General features: G+C 44.3%; 1 protein-coding gene across 1 annotated transcript in view; it reads right to left on the reverse strand.

The window, feature by feature from the left end:
* The window catches only part of OGFOD3 (2-oxoglutarate and iron dependent oxygenase domain containing 3), a 34,310-nt gene extending 17,016 nt beyond the window's left edge, over positions 1-17,294 (reverse strand). Inside the window, exons 1-7 of the mRNA XM_056506007.1 lie at positions 17,192-17,294; positions 16,353-16,633; positions 11,821-11,896; positions 11,166-11,208; positions 4,406-4,470; positions 3,790-3,846; positions 256-409 (exon numbers count right to left, since the gene is read on the reverse strand). Coding sequence (XP_056361982.1) covers positions 256-409; positions 3,790-3,846; positions 4,406-4,470; positions 11,166-11,208; positions 11,821-11,896; positions 16,353-16,633; positions 17,192-17,280 — 765 coding nt within the window. The 5' untranslated portion in view covers positions 17,281-17,294. The remainder of the gene's footprint in view (positions 1-255; positions 410-3,789; positions 3,847-4,405; positions 4,471-11,165; positions 11,209-11,820; positions 11,897-16,352; positions 16,634-17,191) is intronic.
* Positions 17,295-17,421: the final 127 nt, after the last annotated feature.

Raw genomic sequence — 17,421 nt, forward strand, 5'->3', positions numbered from 1 at the left:
TGTTTCTGACAAAAGAGATTCCTGAGTAATAATTCTCACAGTTTACTAATTCTAGCAAAACTAAATTAGTGAAAATAAAATTGAATGGGATGTAACAACCTATGTTTCTAAAACTCACTGATCTCCCATTAGGTTCATCCCCTGAAGCACCAGTTCCCAAACCTGTCTGATGGACTGTTTAATGCAAAATGATTTCAAGGTGATCTAATAATAGTAACAGGAGATGTTTGCATCCCATCTCAGCCTCCTCCTCACCTTGTCCACATGTGGGTGCCAGTACTCATCATGTGTTGTCTTGGCTCCTGTGCTGTTCATCCTGGAGAAGAATGTTGGCTTGGTCAGGTACATGGCGGAAGAGCTGATACCAAACACCTGAGCAATCCTTTGCTGAATCCTCTGCCTCACATCCCTGCAAAGATCACACACAGTGCCCAGTCAGTGACACCTCTCTCCTGCTGCTTCTGTGTTCTTCAGTCAGTTACTGCTGCTTCCTCAGCTGAGAAACCATGGGCAACATACCCAGATTTGATTTTGCCTTAAAAAGAGAGGCAGAGAAAGAGAAAGGCTCCCAGAAAGCATTAAATGCAATTACTCATTTTGTGAATTGAGAGCTTTGAACAAGGCAACTTAAGAATTCATAGCCACAAACCCCAGAGCAGCTGATTCCCTGGCCCCTGCACCAGCCAGGAATAAATCCATAAATCCACTCCCAAGCAGTCAGGCCACAGTCTTGACATAACTAAATCTCCAGCAGTTGTCCTGCTCTGCAAGGAGTCCTCCCTCTTCTTTCAGCCTGATTCATTTCCCTCTTTTAAAAGCTTTCTATTAAGGTTTGCTGTCTGGTGTTTATAAAGCTCTGTTAAAGCCTCACTCCTCTTGGAGACTGATGTGCTTTTGGCAGAATGTGTGTTTTACAAACCAAACAGGATGCAAAGCCACACTCAAAATGCCAAATACAGCACGCAGCTGGTTTGAAAAGTAGAATAAGGTCACTTTTTAGCCTAGAAAAGCTCTCCTGTACAGTCTGTTTTCTGCTGGCCAGACCATTTCAACATTTATCAATATCATGACTGCAGGTTTTTCATTCTAATCCCTGCTGTTCCAAACATAGTCCATTGGCAAAATACTTAAGGACAAAAACACTGTCCTTCATGTGTAAACCAAGTGACAGGAGAAGCCAAATCTCAGTCCAGAAGGTGCAATCAAGAAAGGAATGAAGGATACCAAAGCTGGGAGAGCCACACTGTTCCCTCAGCCTGTATGACCCAGAAGCAGCAGGAACCTCCCTTCCCTCACTGCTCCTGGTCCACTGGCTCTTTAAAACTATTGGGAGAGTTCTGGTGGACTATGGCTACAAAGAAAATACATCTTCATGCTGCAGAATACAAGCATTTGCTTCCATAAGCACAGCAATTCTTGTCTCATTCAGTCTGCTGAGGTGTGCCCTGGCTCTGAGCAGATGCAATAACAGAGCTCTGCAGGGGCAATAAATGCCCAGGAAGAGCATCAGCACCAAATTAATGCTGCCCCCATATCTGTCAGCAGCAGTCCTTGTCCATTTGCACTGAGTCACTGGAAAATATCAAAGTGCTCATGCCAGACTCAGGGAAAGGCAGACCAGAACTCCCTGAAAGGAGTACATCACCACCAGATTCTGTAAAAGCAGTTACTGTTTTGGAGTTAGGGTGATGAGGAAGAAAATTTTAAAAAGCCAATGAAGTAGCTGGAAATCCCAGTAACACAGTACTTGAAAGAAAGGAAGTTCACTAGCTTGTAAAGCTGCCAGCTTAATGCAGCAACAGCAGCACAGAGAGCTGAAAGTGCCACTGAGAAGTTTCTGTGAGACAGGCTGTGCCAGACCAACACCAAAAAATGCAGCTAGGAGCCACTACAAAGTGTGATTCAATCATGGTGACAGGAACACTCCAAGCTCAATCCCACACAACTTCCTGATTATCCCACTTGTCAGCACAGTCTCAGGGAGCTGACAAAGCAAAGGCCTCCTGCAGCCAGGGAGCTTTCACAGCAATCACACATAGAACAGACACAGGCAGAAGGCAAACTCCCAGCTCCTCCTCTGCTCCTCCTAGGGCCCTGCCTTCAGCAGCTGGAAGGTTTTGGGAATAAACCTTTGATTGTGCTCTTTTCTGCTCAACTCACCCCTTCCACCAAGCATCCTGATTAAAGGTCTCCCTTCTGAATAAACATTTCATTTATTATGTGGAACAAGAGGGATTGCTGTAATGTGCTTGGCAGATGGTGGTTAAAGTATCAGCCTAGAAACCATAATTGAGTCTGAAGCAATGTAATTTAGACAGAGACAGTTCAGAAATCAGCCCCCTGGCTCAGGATGCCTTCTCAGATTCGTCATTCTTGCAATCAGTAATACTTAGACATGAATTACATTCAGTTATTTCTCTCAAGAGTGTATTTTTAAAGTGACCTTGGTAGGCAAGGGACAGTAATGAAGACAGATGCTCCAAAAAATAGCTTAAAATCATTCATTAAGGCCATACAGTACTACAGTCCATGCTAAAGCACTGCCATTAACAGGAACAGAAGCATTTAATAATATATTTTGTATTAGCTTCATATCCAGCAGACTGAAACATCCCCTATACTGGCATGAAATCCCAATGGAATACTAACATTCCCTAGCAGCTGTCTCATCTCACAGCATAAAGTTATAAAATTATTGAAAAACTGAATGCTTCTGTTCACATGAAACAGAAATGATACATTTTCTTTGTGCAAAGTTCAATAATAATCAAGGAAACCTCTAATTTTGCAATACTGGGATCAGAAGTAAAAATATTTTAAAGAAGTTCATCTATAAAGACAATGACAACTAAAACCAGATGATAAATAGAAATAAGCTTAAAGTAATTAATATTTTAGGATTATTTTAATTAATTATATTTTAGTAAAACTAATAAACCCATCTGGCTACTTAACATTCTTTCCACCACTAGAGGGAGGTCAGATTCCTTCACACAGGCAAGGAAAAAAAAGACCAAAAAAAAAAAGAGTTAAAATATTCAAATCAGGGACATTTTGAATTATGAGAAACCAACTGAAAAGCCAAAAGAATTACTGTGTCTAGTCAACAAAGAATGCTTGTTCCTAAACTTTGGCCACACACCTTCCCAGCCACATGGAACTCGTTAGGTTTGTTGTGTTTGTTAAGTGCATGAGCAGGGCTGCAGGAAAGCTGAGAGCATCAGTGCCAGAGCTGCTCCATTACAGAGTTATTTCATCCTCTGGCTGCTTCTCCAGCCACATGAGTCATCTGAAGTCCTTCCATTTCCTGCTTTACCATTTTTAATGTTTTGCTACACTCTGCCTCAAAAAATCCCAAATTCCTGATGTAACAATAGCCCAGGATTGTGTCCATCATCTCACACAACCTCCTGGATAAGAGGAAGTCATCAGGAAGGATTTTACTTCCCAGCTCTCCTGTTGCAGCAGATCCCCACAGAGCTCAGAGGAGCAGCTCTTCTGCTGGGAGGGGGGGAAATGTGTGGTGCTGCCATCACCCTAAATACATTCACACCATCAAACTGTCCTGATGTGGCTGATGCAGCTCAAATGGTGTTTATCAATCACCAAAAAGTCCTTTGACTTCTCTTCCTCAAGCCATTTTAATCCTCAGATATTACTATTTTGAGCTGCAAAATCCAATGTATGAATGCAAAGGGCAATCCCCTCTCAGCCTGCACTCTGTAAGAAACTCAAAACCATAAAAATTTCTGGTTTGTGGTTCATTCAGCAGTTACTGAAAATCCTTACCGGTATAATGCAAAATCCTCTTCTGTGAAGATGTCATGAATTTTGTCCCCAAAGTACCTGAAAAATTAAACAACAGTCTAAGAGAAGTTGCTGAATCAGACTGAGCAACGAGACACCTTCTCACCCCCACCTGTGCTTTACCCAATCAGAAAGTGAGAACACAACACAAAAAATCTTACAAATGCTTTTGAGCATGATGTCCAACAGCAATGCTATAAGATTAAATGTTAAAAGATTAAGGGATTGAAATGCTGCAGCTGGTAATGGCATTCCCCAGGCATTAAAAAAGATCCCACATCATGAAATAAACTCATGGATTCACATATTTCAGAGTCCAGGCTATTTGATTTCTTCCACTGCTGAAAAACCAAACTATAACTGTGAAAAAATACTGTGATTAACTGGTGCAAGAACATAAAGATAATTGCAGCTTTCAAAGTGCTCAGTTCAACAAAAGATCCATTTTCATGCCAGGAAAGCTCTTTAACTGGACATGGAAACTGTGGTGAATCCAGGCAACTTCCATAATTTCTCATCACTGACCCTGGGGGCTCCAGGCACTGGCAGAGGGCAGGGAGGGGATGACAGGAGGCAGGAAGCCACAGCCCCATTTTACCTGTACAGATTTACAAAATGCTTCCCCAGGGAAAGAGCTCCAGAGTGCAAGTCCAAAATGGATGCCTGGAAAAAGAAACAAAGAAGGAAAAATGAGCACCAAAAGGTTTTAGCATTATTTAACTATGACATTTAATAACTGTCCCCAGTTGCCTCTCACTTTCCACAGGCTCCCAAGTAAAAGTAGTTTCCAGCCTTTAGGTTCACAATATAAGATTTATTTTACAACTGCAAACCTCCCTCAGACCCCTGCAGAGATTATTAAGGTACTATGAAAAAAATCCATAGGGCTGCTATTTCTGAGAGTCAATCCTGACAGGGAATGGCCAGAGTCTCCCCCATGGGCTGGGGGTAAATCACTGTGCTCCAGCATCCCTTCTTAAAGACATTTCCCTTCCACACAAAGATGAGTCATTTTCCAGTATTTGTGAAGTGCTCAAATAGCAGCACTAATATTTATCTTGCCCTGCATTTGTTATTAAAATTTCTCCTTCACCATGAGATCCTGTATATTAATTTCCTCACTCATATTTAATACAGACATTAAAAAGTCTGTTTAAAAGCACAATTAGAATTCCAAGGCTTACTAGGGCCAAACTTTCTTTTCCTCAGTTTCTAAGCTGCTAGAAAAGAAAACCGCATAGTGAAAAGTTTTTTCACATAGGAAAATTCAATCCAATTCTTCATCCAATTCAAGCCAAACTCTTCTGCTGAGCCCCCAAAAAGCTGCAAAGATTAGTATTCAGATTTTCCAGAAGAGAGAGCTACCTCTCAGGATTCTAAAATGTTTCTCTAAATTGAATAAGGTACATTTTTGTATGTCCCTTGCTGTCCACAAAATACAAGTTTGTTCTGTGTCAGTTCAAAAGTATTTAAAAATACAACTGACAGAAGTCTTTTTGTGTTTTACACTGGAAATGTCAAAGAGCAACAGTGAATTAACCTGATGTTAATGTCAAAGTGAATTAACCTGACTGGCACTGAAGTAATGACATCTCTGATGTACAATATCTGGGCACTTATCTTGGAATTTGGCATTGTTTTGATGCACCACAGACCACTCACATTATTCTAACAAACAGCAGTAATAACACTGGTGACAGAGGAACACACTGAAACATTGTCCCTTAGAAAATCTCTGCAGCCTCAACTGCTCTGAGCTCCAGAGCTGAATTAGGGAACCCCACTAACAACTCTTATTACAATAGATAACTTTTTTTTAAATAAACCCACACAAATAACCTCATTTACTCCTTGAAAAATACATGAAGTAACAAGTTACTGGAGTGGACACAGCATGAGCTTTTCAGATCTGCTCTTCCCATTGTTCTCCAAAAGCTCCAGAGGACTCTTAAGGAAAAAGTAACCTCACACTCATGCAAAAGCAGCTCTTATATCAGCTTTTACTCAAGCTTCAGAAGCAAAACACTTTCATCTATTGGTTTCTGGTTTGGTACAAAAATCAAAGCCACAGCTAAAAGAAGTAAAACTGCTCCTGTGTTGCTTCAAAAATATGTTTGTGACCATATTAAAGCAGATTGCAAGAAGCAGCACAACATAGCTGAGAAGATTATTTTAACTTAAAAACAAATTGCCTTTCTAACTCTTTCCACATGCTTTTCAAACTTACACATTTCTTCTCACTCCCCAAGCTCCAGATGATTACAGTCAGGAAGAGTCAAAAGAACAAAATGAATTTATGTAAGACACCCCCAAGAACTGCAGTTATTCATAGCTGAGAAGGCAATAGCTACAACATAAAGCTTAGAAAAGGCAGACAAAGGCTGAAGAGGGAACCTGAAAAAGAAAGAATATTCTTCAGGGTTGTTTCAGACAGGGGAAAACGAATGCCAAGACAGGGACTTCCTTACACATGAGCACAGAGCTCTTTGCTTAATAGCTACCTGGGAAAGAAAAAAAGAACACATTTATTTTGGCCTCTGTCATTTCAGAATATGAAACATTTTCAGTATAATTTCTGACACTGAGAATAAAATCTTGATTACTTCAAGTCCTGCTCTCTGATCAAGGACCAGCCTGCAGTTCAGGACAACGTTCCCAGGCTGAAAGGCCAATAAAATCTGTCTAAAAATGGCAAACTCACACCCACAGCCCTATTTCTGAGAGACTGTTTGACAGAACTACCCCCTTATCCTGGTTTACAGAACTCTCCACAGAAGCGAAATAGAATTTCATTTAAAAAACTAAAAGTACAAACGTTCTTCTGGACCTTCACTACTGTTAGTGCCATATTCTCCACCCTCTTACTGCTAAAAGAATATTCAAGTACCCAGCACTTCTCAGCTCATGGCAAAAGAATCAATTTTCCCACCTTGGAAAGCCTGACAGGCCCTGCCTTTGCCCCTCACTAAAAGGGATTTACTGCCAACCATTAAATATCTCTTCACATCCACACCAGTTCCTCCAGCCTCTACAAGGTTTTAGGTGACACTTTGAAAGCAAGGAGCAGCCAAGCTACCCAAAGGAGGAAAATGAGAAAACCTTAATTCTGCTTTGTCTGCAGAGAAGCTGACAGCTTCCAACTCCTCGGGGAATGCTGCCACTCTCCAGCTGAGAAGAGGGATGAGAATGGAGCTTCTTCCAAAGATGGTGTCACACACAATCACAACAATCCCACCTTCAAACACCCTTCCCTTCTCAAAGCATGAGCACACAGACAAAGGTTCTGATCCCAGAGAAATGCCTTTTCCAATGACACTGATCAATAAGACACGAGGGTGAGCAGCCTGAGTCACACCTGAGCCAGCCTGGGGGAGCTTCAGCTTACTGCTGGGGAGGTTAAATACAATATTTGGCTAGAGAGTCCAGCACAAATTTACACCAGACACAGACTGGACACAACCAGCTCCTCTCCAGCTTCCTGGAGCTCAGCCAAGACAATCACATCAACACAGAGCTGGGAGAAAGGTGGAAGATACAGCTGTCCTAGGTTGTAATGTAAAGATTTGCCTAAAGGTATGGATTCTATCACATCTGCTGAAACCAGGTGGGGCAGTGACCCTTATCTCTGTGGAGATATCCTCTGTTAATGGGCCATCTGTTAAACCAGATGGGGCAGTGTTCTTTATCTTTCCCACAGCCCGTCCTCCCTCCAGGAGATATCTCCTGTTAATGGCCAGTGAGTCCCAGGGCATGACTGACAAAATTACATCATCCCACTGGGAGATGCTCCAGCCAGGGGAGGAGCCAAGCCTTTCCTACCCAGATAAAAACTGAGATTTGGAACACCAAGGCTGCCCTTACCCACTGGTTTCCAGAGGACAAGAGCTGCCAGGATCACTGCTTCAACAAGAGCACTTCATCCAGACTGCTACCACCACCCCAACTATGGGGTGTCAGGTTGTATTCTGACTCTGTCAGTGGCTTTTCCTTTGTACTATTGCATGTATGTTTTTTCCCCTATTAAATTGTACTTCTGACTTGGAGTCTCTCACTGGTTTTGATTTTAAAACCATTACAGCAGCCAAGTGCATCTTTCACCCTGTGTATGTGTTTCCTATGCACTACCAGGAGGCTCATCAGGAAGGAAGAGAACTCTGCAGCCGAGGTCTGAGATAGGACAAGGATCCTGCACAGGCAAAGGCAGAGCTGGCAGCATTTTGAGGACTTCAGATTTTGGCTGGGAGGGCTGAAAGCAGAACAAGAGAAGTCTGCAGAACCACTGGGCTGGAGGACCCAGAGCAGAACCCCTTGTTTTGCATCAGCCAGTTTGTTTGCTTTTCTCAGTGACTAAACAATTTAATTTTCCCCTGCAAAGGGAGGTCTGGGTGCCTACTCTTGCCATTCTGCTGGAAGACAGGACACAGGCTGCAGCTCACTGGCTCACCAAGGCATTTCTTTCCTGGGGCTTTGAAATAAATACAGACAGGTGTGATAGTGAATGAGCTGTCTCATTTACACCAGAGGGTTGCTATGATGGCAGCACCTACAACACCTGAGTGAATGAGTCAGGACTGAAGTGTTCACACAAGCAGGGGTGATGTGCAGAAAAATATCAAGGAGGGAAGGATTACAAAATAACAGAAGGCTGAAAAAGTAAATATCATTATCTATATGAAGAAGAAAAAAGATGAGGCAAATTCCTATTCTGTGAATAAGGAACAGAGTATAAAATGACTTTACAGAGACAGATGTACAAGGGAAAGCAGCTTGATGGTGGGGAAAATACTCCTGTTTGGATTCTGCTGGAAGTTAGACCAGCATTATCATGGCCCCTCTAGCTTCACTCTGGGTGTGTCTGTATAGATAAATACAAACCCAGGAAAAGTTACAAAGGAAGATAAGAAAGCTCAGCATGACAACTGGGGCATGACCCCTGGGAGGCTTCAATAATTCAAATGTTTGTCAAGACTTTCTCAACATAAAAAGGTGGAATGTGAAACAAGTTTTGGTGCTATGCTCCAGGACTCCAGGGAAGGGCAGCAAACTAAGAGGAAAGAATTGACAAAAACTGCAAGTTTAGCCCTTTATATTAATAAGTTGTATCTAGACACACAGACACAAATCCACTTCTGAGAATTCAATATGACAGGCAAAAAAACCCAGACATGTTGCTTACAAAGGGGTTGAGAGGAAACCCCAGGCAAGGAAAATGCAGTCTGAATCCCAACAGAAACCTGTAGAAGTTTTATTTCAGAAAGCAAAGAGAACAAAGTGGCTAAAGCAAAAATTAAAAATAATTAAACAGTGTAATTTTGAAGTATTTTAATGGAAAAACTAGTTTTACAGCAGACATAATTGGACAGAATTATCCAAACACTCTAAAGCCAAAGAAATTTAAAGCAACAAGCCAGACCTACTCCCAGTGGCTGGAATCTTGGGAGCACACAGACATAGTTGGATGGAGTAAGGCCTGAAATATTCTTTATGGTCTATGGGTAAGAGACTGGAAAAGATGAAAGGCTCAAAGGAAGATACACAGTTTCATCTAAAGCCCATCAGCACACATCCAGCAGGACCCAGTGGAATCTGAGAGAGCCAGGAAAAGATCTGCACCGTGCCACCAGGAGTACAGGCTGGCACATGGGCAAAGGAAGGGGAAAAAGGACAGGAGAAGGAGGTATAAAAGAAACTGGGTAAGGAGAGTGTATTTAAAGGCTCCTCCTGAATATGATTCTGCCCTGTGAGAGCAGTGAGGCCCTGGCACAGGTGCCCAGAGCAGCTGTGGCTGCCCCAGGACCCCTGGCAGTGCCCCAGGCCAGGCTGGAGCAGCCTGGGACAGTGGAAGGTGTCCCTGCCATGGCAGGGGCTGGAACCCAAACCATTCTGGGACTCTTACAGTGTTTCCCAGAAACACTGCTCAGCTCTTGTTTCTAACATCTTTCAGTTTTTATCCATTATTTTGGTTAAGTGGTCAATACAACATTACACTTTCTTCTTGAACCTTTCCCCAGGAATTAAGAGCACACAAGAACTTCCTCACATTTACAGATGATGAGATGTGAGAAGGCTTGGCTGAGAGCCCAGACCTCTCCATGGACATCAGATTTTTAATAGATTTATTGTATTGCACTGAGAGTATCATCTTGCCCTCCCTCCTATTTAATCCTCCTTAAAAAAAAAAGAGGCAAAATGAAGCTTCCAAAATAACAGAGATGATGGATTTATGTTTGTCTGTCCCTCTGGCTTGTCCAACTAAGCCAGCTCAGCACCCCTGCCCAGCTCTGGGCTTTGAGCAGCAAGTTCACCTCCCCCTCTCATCTCTTCCCAGCTTTCTCTGCCTCAGTTTCCCCAGTTCCTGACTCCCAGCTGGACAGTAACTTTCTATGGATCTCCAGATCCAAGTTCTGTGTTTTCCACCTTGCCATTCTAATCCCCTTCTGCAGGAGTGTAATGAAAAATCCCACAGAGGTCCCAAAAGCAGAGGAGAGCAAACCTAGGTAGCCACAGACAGCCTGGACAGCCCCAGGAGCCACAGTGGGAGTCCCAACAGGCAGAGAAATCCAGGGAAAGTGCCAAATTATGCAACCACAGAACTGAAAAAAAATTTTGGGGGATCCCAAAAGTACTGAACAGAGAATGTTAAGTCTTTTTTAAACACACTGTTTGAGATGGGCAGACCTGCTTACATTCCTCAGTTTATATTTTTTGCAGATCTTTCTCAGCAATAACAAGGACAATAAATTCTTTTTTTTTCCACTGAAACTCTTTTGGTTTTTTTTTTGTTGTTTTTTTTTTGCTAATACAGGCCCTAATTCAGCAGAGGCCTAAAGAAGTGGCTGTGCTTACAAATACCCAATAAACAGTTTCTGTTCACACACAAAAACATTCTGAGAACAAAGATGGGGGCAGGAAATTAAAATAAACCAGTTAATTAAAGAGAAGTGAGATTCATTCAATTTAAAGAATATTATTCCAAGGGCTACTTAAGACATTACATGGATTTTTTTTTTGTCACTACACAAAACCAATCTTTACATGATACTGTGAAATGCTGCAATTTACTTTCAGAAGAAAAACTTTTGCAGTTCTGCTATAGCAACTGTTTCCAGATGAAAACAAAATCAGTTCAAGAAAGGTGCTAGAAATAATTAAACACAAGGAAATGGCAACTTTTGCAGAAGTCAGGGGTTACACTGCTAGCAGAAGTATTAATGTGAAAGACCTTTCCAAATCAGTTTTTTTCCAAGTCTGAACAGAAGGAAAAAAACCCTCCATCTCCTCACCTCAGCCCCAAAAAATGCATTTATAATCTTGCCTTGGCAGTAAAAGAATGTAGAAAATAACAGGACACTGCTCACCCCTCCATCAGATCCTCCCAAGGACAGTCCCCTCTCTGCTATTCTGCAGGTAAAACAATAATCTCAGATGAGAACTGAAGTCTGATTACTTTGTCCTTTAATATCCTTATTTAAAACATGAAACTCCTCACAGAGTGGTATTTCATGAATCAGGTATAACCCAATTGATTTAACAGCAGCTCCCATTTATTTGAAGCAGAACCTTCCAGCCTGTCATGAAAATAAAGTATTTGTGTTGCAGAACATTTCTGAGCTTGCAGCTCCCATCCACAAATCCCAAAAAATCCTAAAACCAGCCCCTCCACAGAGGACTAGAGGGTCAGCAGCAGCTGGTAACCAGACAGACACAGCTGCAATAAGGCTTACATTGTCTTGTTCTGCTTTTAAAGGCCAAATGGAGGCCAAGTGAAAATCCATTAAAACTTGATTTAATTAATTCTCCTTCCTTTCTGTGAAGTACTCATGCCCCTCAAAGCCAGGCAGACTCTGTGTGAAAGAACTGCCCTCACTACAGTAAAAATGGAAAATGGCTTTAAGACAAAAATGTCATGTTTTAATCGGTCTAACCCATCCTGCTCACTCATCCTACACCTCACATTGGCACAATGCCATTAAAGTCAGTGCTTTTAAAAGTTAGAGATAAAAGAAAAATTACCTACGGATTCTTTCAGCTTCTTCCCTTGTGATTACAGCATCTGTCACACCTCTTCCACACTTCCTAGGAGTGCAACCTGCAACACAAAAGAGGAGGAAAAGAACCCATTGAAACCACTTCAACCACCTGAAGGGCAGGTTTTAAATGAGATTTTGCAAAAAAAGTCTCTCTTGAAGTCACTCTTGAAGCACACAGCTTGGATATACAAGATTTAAAAAAGTCTTCTAAAATTCATGCTAAGAAATCTAACATTAAATTTTAAAAGCTCCTGGGAATAACAAGTCAGCAGCAAGAGTTCCAGGTGAAGAATATATGAAAGCTCTTAGAAGTCTGGTTGACAACAATCTTCAGGCAAGAAGAAGAAACAAAATCAGTTCTGAGCCACCAGAGACCTTGGGATGTTACATTTGGCACTTTTCTGAGGAAGATCCATTTACAGATGTAAAGCCCCAGGAGAGATGGGCTGAGTGTGTTTTCTGACACTTCAGGAACTATGTATTCATCAGAACACAAAATCCCTGGAAAGAAATCAATCAATTCACCCATGGAGGACAAAAGCAACACTCTGCTCTGATCAAAACCAACTCATAACAATGACCAGGCTGACAGGAGAAGTTCTGCCAGGAATTTTGTAGGAATTTCCATTTCCTATTACTGGACATACCCCAGCTATGTCCCAGGTGAGCTGCCAGGGAAAGCTGGTGTTCAAGTAGAGAAGAGCTAGGGAGGTATAAACTCCAAAGAGAAATTTAATACTCCAGGACAAACCTGGCTATTGAGAGCTTCCTTTCCACAATACTCTGCAAAGATTTCTGATTTCAGATGAGATTTGTTCTTTTTCCAGCTGCAAATATCAGCACAGCTCTTACCCTTTTGGAAAGGCCAGTGCTGGAGAGTCCAAGCTCGGCAGAACTACAGGGTTACCTCAGACTATTGTTACATGTCTGAGGTCTCTGACAGAGAACTGGCAAAGAGCACTGGAAGCAGGAGGTGCTCTGAAAGCAGCAGCATAAGCTTTCCCAAATGGAGAAAAAACTCCAACTAACAGAAAAATGTAGTCCAGCATCAAGTCAGTGAGGTACCAACAGTACAGCACAAACTGAGTGAATGCTAAGGAGAAATCAGAACAGTCTGTTTGAAAATTATTTCAGCACTAAGAAAAGTGTCCTCTCTGTCTCAGAGACCATGGCACATGTGAGCAAGGAAGTGTCAAAGGCATACCTGGAGAATCTCAGGAGAAATTCAGACTACTACTACAAGTAGCTGGTAGCTTCCACAAATTTGTACCCAGTAGATACAAAACCATCCCTTAATATGATAAGGCACCATCAGCTTTGGCTATCAGGTAAATCAAGGTAAAGGAGGAACATGTCAAACACAAGTACTGCAAGTGGCCCCTGCTCCATTCAGCACAAAAACCAGAATGTAACACAAAGGACCAAGAGCCTAAATTGCAGCTGTATCTCCTATTTGGTGGTATTCAGCCAAGAACCACTCACTGCTGAGATAGAAAGAATTCACAGGAGAAAAAGCTCTGTTAAGATTTTCCTCTGAGGCACAGGATCATTGAACAGTTAGGTTGGAAGGGACTTTGGAGATCATCTCATTCCACCCCCTGCCCTGGGCAGGGAACAATCCCTGTCCAAACCAGGCAAGAGCCAAGATTTACAGCTGCCATCCCCAGATCAGCCTGAGTCAGACCTTCCCAGGCACCTCTGCTCTCCACATCCCCTGGCCTTGTCTGGAAAAGCACCTGAACTCTGTCTCCTGGGCACTGACCATGGATGATTTGTGCACTGACACCCAGCAGAAATGAGATTTCACCACACACAGTAGCCACAGTAGGTTTAAGTAGTTAACAGTGTCTCAGGAGAGCAGAAATGACCAAGATCTGCCCACAGAGTTTAGAATGCAGGTGAGACTGTGCTCACATAACACCCTACCTTCTGTAAATATAGTAAGTTAAGTGCTTGGCCTCTGAAAAATAGCAAATTTTTTCTGGTATGAAGCACATTTACAGGCAGTGCTATGGAAATAAATCCTGCTCTGACACCAGCTACCAAATCACTTGAAGCAAACTGGAAGCTCAGTTGCACCAAGTTCAGCTGGAAGCAGGGACAGGTGCATAAATAAAAAGCTCATTTTAGCTGTGGAAACTTCACAGCTGAGCATCAGACACTGAGTGGTGACAGGAATGTGCCTCCTCCTGACACAGAGCCTGCAGCTGTGGGTGCCAAGCCAGGCTAAAGACTGAGAATGAAGAGCTACTGAGTGACACAAACCTATTTCCCAAGTGCCTAAAGCTGATCCATAATCCACATTTTCTGCCTCGCTGGGCTGTGGTGAATGGGACACACACAGAACTCCTCTGCAGCTCAGCACCACCCTCACGTGGGGAAAAGCCCAGGCAGAGCTCTTGTCACAGCTCAGCTCTAATTAACCAATTAACAGCTGCTCACACACTCCATCCTTGGACAGCACAGTCACAACATCTGCTGAAAGCCCAAATCAATCACAGAATTAAACAGCAGCACCAAGCAAACACCTAATTAGAAAGGTGAATCAATCATCCCCACATAAAACCAGGAGGTGAGACCTCACCCTGCAGTCAGCACTTGCTGCTGCTCCCCATGACACCCCCAAAAATAAAGAACACATTCATTCCTGTTTCTGGAGAGTGTGCTTCAAGCTCCTGCCTTCCTTGGGGTTCCAACCTTCCTTACAGAGAAAAGAATAGGATGAAAAAGAAGGAATAGAGAGAAAACAATGAAAAGGATAACTGGTGGGATGGCCCAGACCACAAGGCAACAGCTGAAAAAAACTCCTTTTGAAAACCAGGGAAAGGGAAAAGTAAAGTTTTGTTGGTTTGGGGCATTTCTTTTGGTAAGCAAACACTGCAGTAGCAGAATCCAGAGACTTTTAGCCCCAGTTCATCATAACCAAATCACCAGCTGCAGTTTTCTCTGGCCTTGCACTATGCAAATACAGCCAGCAGCAGTTTCCCCTTACAGTAACTACGAAAAATTAACATAGAACATGTGTTATCATGTGTTTTGTAAAAAAAAAATAATTACCTTACCAAGATAGTTTTTTTTTGTTGGTAGCTTCCTGACATTAGTTTTCTTGGCCTAAATACCATTTGGGAAAAACCCTCAAAATAAAGATGCTGCAGCAGCAGCACTGAGGAAAAACTATGTGACCTCAGACTCAACATAAACTTCTCTTCTTTGTTACAAGTATTTTTGACCAACAACACCAGGACCAGACACCTGAAGAACACAGGGGGCTGCAATTTGTCAAACATTCTCTGTCAGAACTGGCACGGGAGAAAGTTCAAATTTGCAGAATCACAAAAGATCATCTGGTTCAGCATTTTGTGGTCCAGAGACCACAATCTCTCCACAATTAATCTTAATCCATAAGATTATCCAGCACAGTGCCCAGTCACAGGGTCTGCACAGCATCCCTGGGGATATATACAATATTTTTTATATCAAGAAGAAACCTTGCCCAATGCAACCTGTACCCACTGTGCCTTGTCTTCTCTGTGCAGCTCCTTGCAAAGACAGATTCTGTCCTCTCTAGCTTCCCTTTAAGCACTGGAATACTGGGATGGGATCTCCCTGACCCTTCTCCAGGGAAAGGAGACCCAGCTCCCTTAGGTTTTCCTCATAGGACAGGTTCTCCAGCTCTTTGATCACCTTTGCTCTTCCTCAGCAGTTTCCCCCAGCTTAGTGTCAGTGTTTCCTCAGCCATGTCATGAAGTAGATACAACCACCAATTTGACTAAAAACTAACTCAGAAATGCTTTTTTTTTTTAGATTCAACAGCTTATCAGTCAACACACAGCCAGAGATACTGACAAAAACCAAGAGCAGAGCTGCTCTCTTGCAGCTCTACCAACTAAAAATGCTCATCACAACACACCCTGCAAATCTGAAAGAGAACATCAGCACTGCTCATCCATGGAAGCTGCAAGTCAGACTCTCACTGCTCTTTGTCAGAGAAGATTAAAATATTCCATGCCTCTTGAAGAACCAGCCTCAACACTTCCAAAGAAATAAGTGCCAGGGGGAACAGATACCAATTTGACAGAATTCAGCTGAAAGACACAAAGACAGAAAAGTGCTTTGCAGGCACCCCCCTGGTGCCCGGCAGACACATCTCAGAACAGGAGCATCAAAAGCTGGCACTTGTGCAGTCACCACACGCTAGCAGCACAATGTCCTGAATCACTTCCACTCCATGCCCTGTGTGGTACTGACCAAGCCCACCCACAAACCTACTACAGAAATCAACAGTAAGAAAAGAAACTAACAAAAAGTTTATTTCATATAACCCTCACAAAGCAGAAGGGAAAAACCTCAGAATCAACTTCTGGGCTGGGCACGAACGTTTGGGGCTTTAGGCAAGACAGTGACCAGGAGTCTGCTGGAAACACAGGAGTTTGCACCCCAGTTCGGTGCCCCGGCAGAGCCAGGCTGGCCCTGCCCCGAGCACTGCCGTGCACACGGACAGCCCTGTCCCGTTACCTGCAAAGCGCTTGTGGCTGTCGTAGTCCTCCGAGCAGGGGATCTCCATGAACTTGTCCTGCAGGTTGTCATTGCGATGTGCCAGCACCTCGGTGACCCCCTCTTCAGGGATTGCACCCTCGGGGACCCCGTTTTCAGAAATTCCACCCTCGGGGATCCCATCCCGGCTGCGGAGGCTCCAGAGCACGAGGCCGCCGCCGGCCGCGGCGGAGAGGAGGAGGAGGATCGCTGCCTTCAGCCACCTTCCCCGGGGATCCTGCTGGACTCTGCCCTTCCTGGCGCTGCGGAGCGAGCACAGAACGGGCCCCGTGAGCGAGGGGCGGTGAGACCGGGGAGGAACCGCGGGTCCCTGGTGTGGAGCACAACACAAACACACGCGGGTCCCTCCGGGGCCCTGGTTTGGACAAGCACAACACACGCGGGTACAAACAAACACACGCGGTACAAACACACGCGGTACACGCACACGCGGTACAAACAAACACACGCGGTACAAACAAGCACACGCGGTACAAACACACGCGGTACAAGCACACGCGGTACACGCACACGCGGTACAAGCACACGCGGTACAAACAAACACACGCGGTACAAGCACACGCGGTACAAACACACGCGGTACACGCACACGCGGTACAAGCACACGCGGTACAAGCACACGCGGTACACGCACACGCGGTACAAGCACACGCGGTACAAGCACACGCGGTACACGCACACGCGGTACAAGCACACGCGGCCTGGGCCCGGCGCTGCGCGGCCGCCTCCCCACCGGGGTCTGGGCCCCGCCGCCCCCGGGACAGCGGGCAGAGGTGACGGACAGGGCCCCGCGATGGTACCTGCTGTGCCGGCGGCCCCCGCGCCCCGGCCCCGGCCCCGGCCCGGCGCTGTCGGGCCCGCGGGGCAGCGCCCGCCGCTGCGGAGCCATCGCGCCTCCTCCTGCTCCTCGAGCGACGCGCTCGGCGCGCCTCGGCCTGGCCTGCCGGCCTGCCTGCCTGGGGAACGCGCGGGGCTGCGAGACTGGGAGGATCCTGCGCACAGCCGGGAGCGGCGGAGGGACGGCACCGGG

This window comes from Oenanthe melanoleuca, chromosome 18 (assembly GCF_029582105.1).
Source record: "Oenanthe melanoleuca isolate GR-GAL-2019-014 chromosome 18, OMel1.0, whole genome shotgun sequence".
NCBI lineage: Eukaryota > Metazoa > Chordata > Aves > Passeriformes > Muscicapidae > Oenanthe > Oenanthe melanoleuca.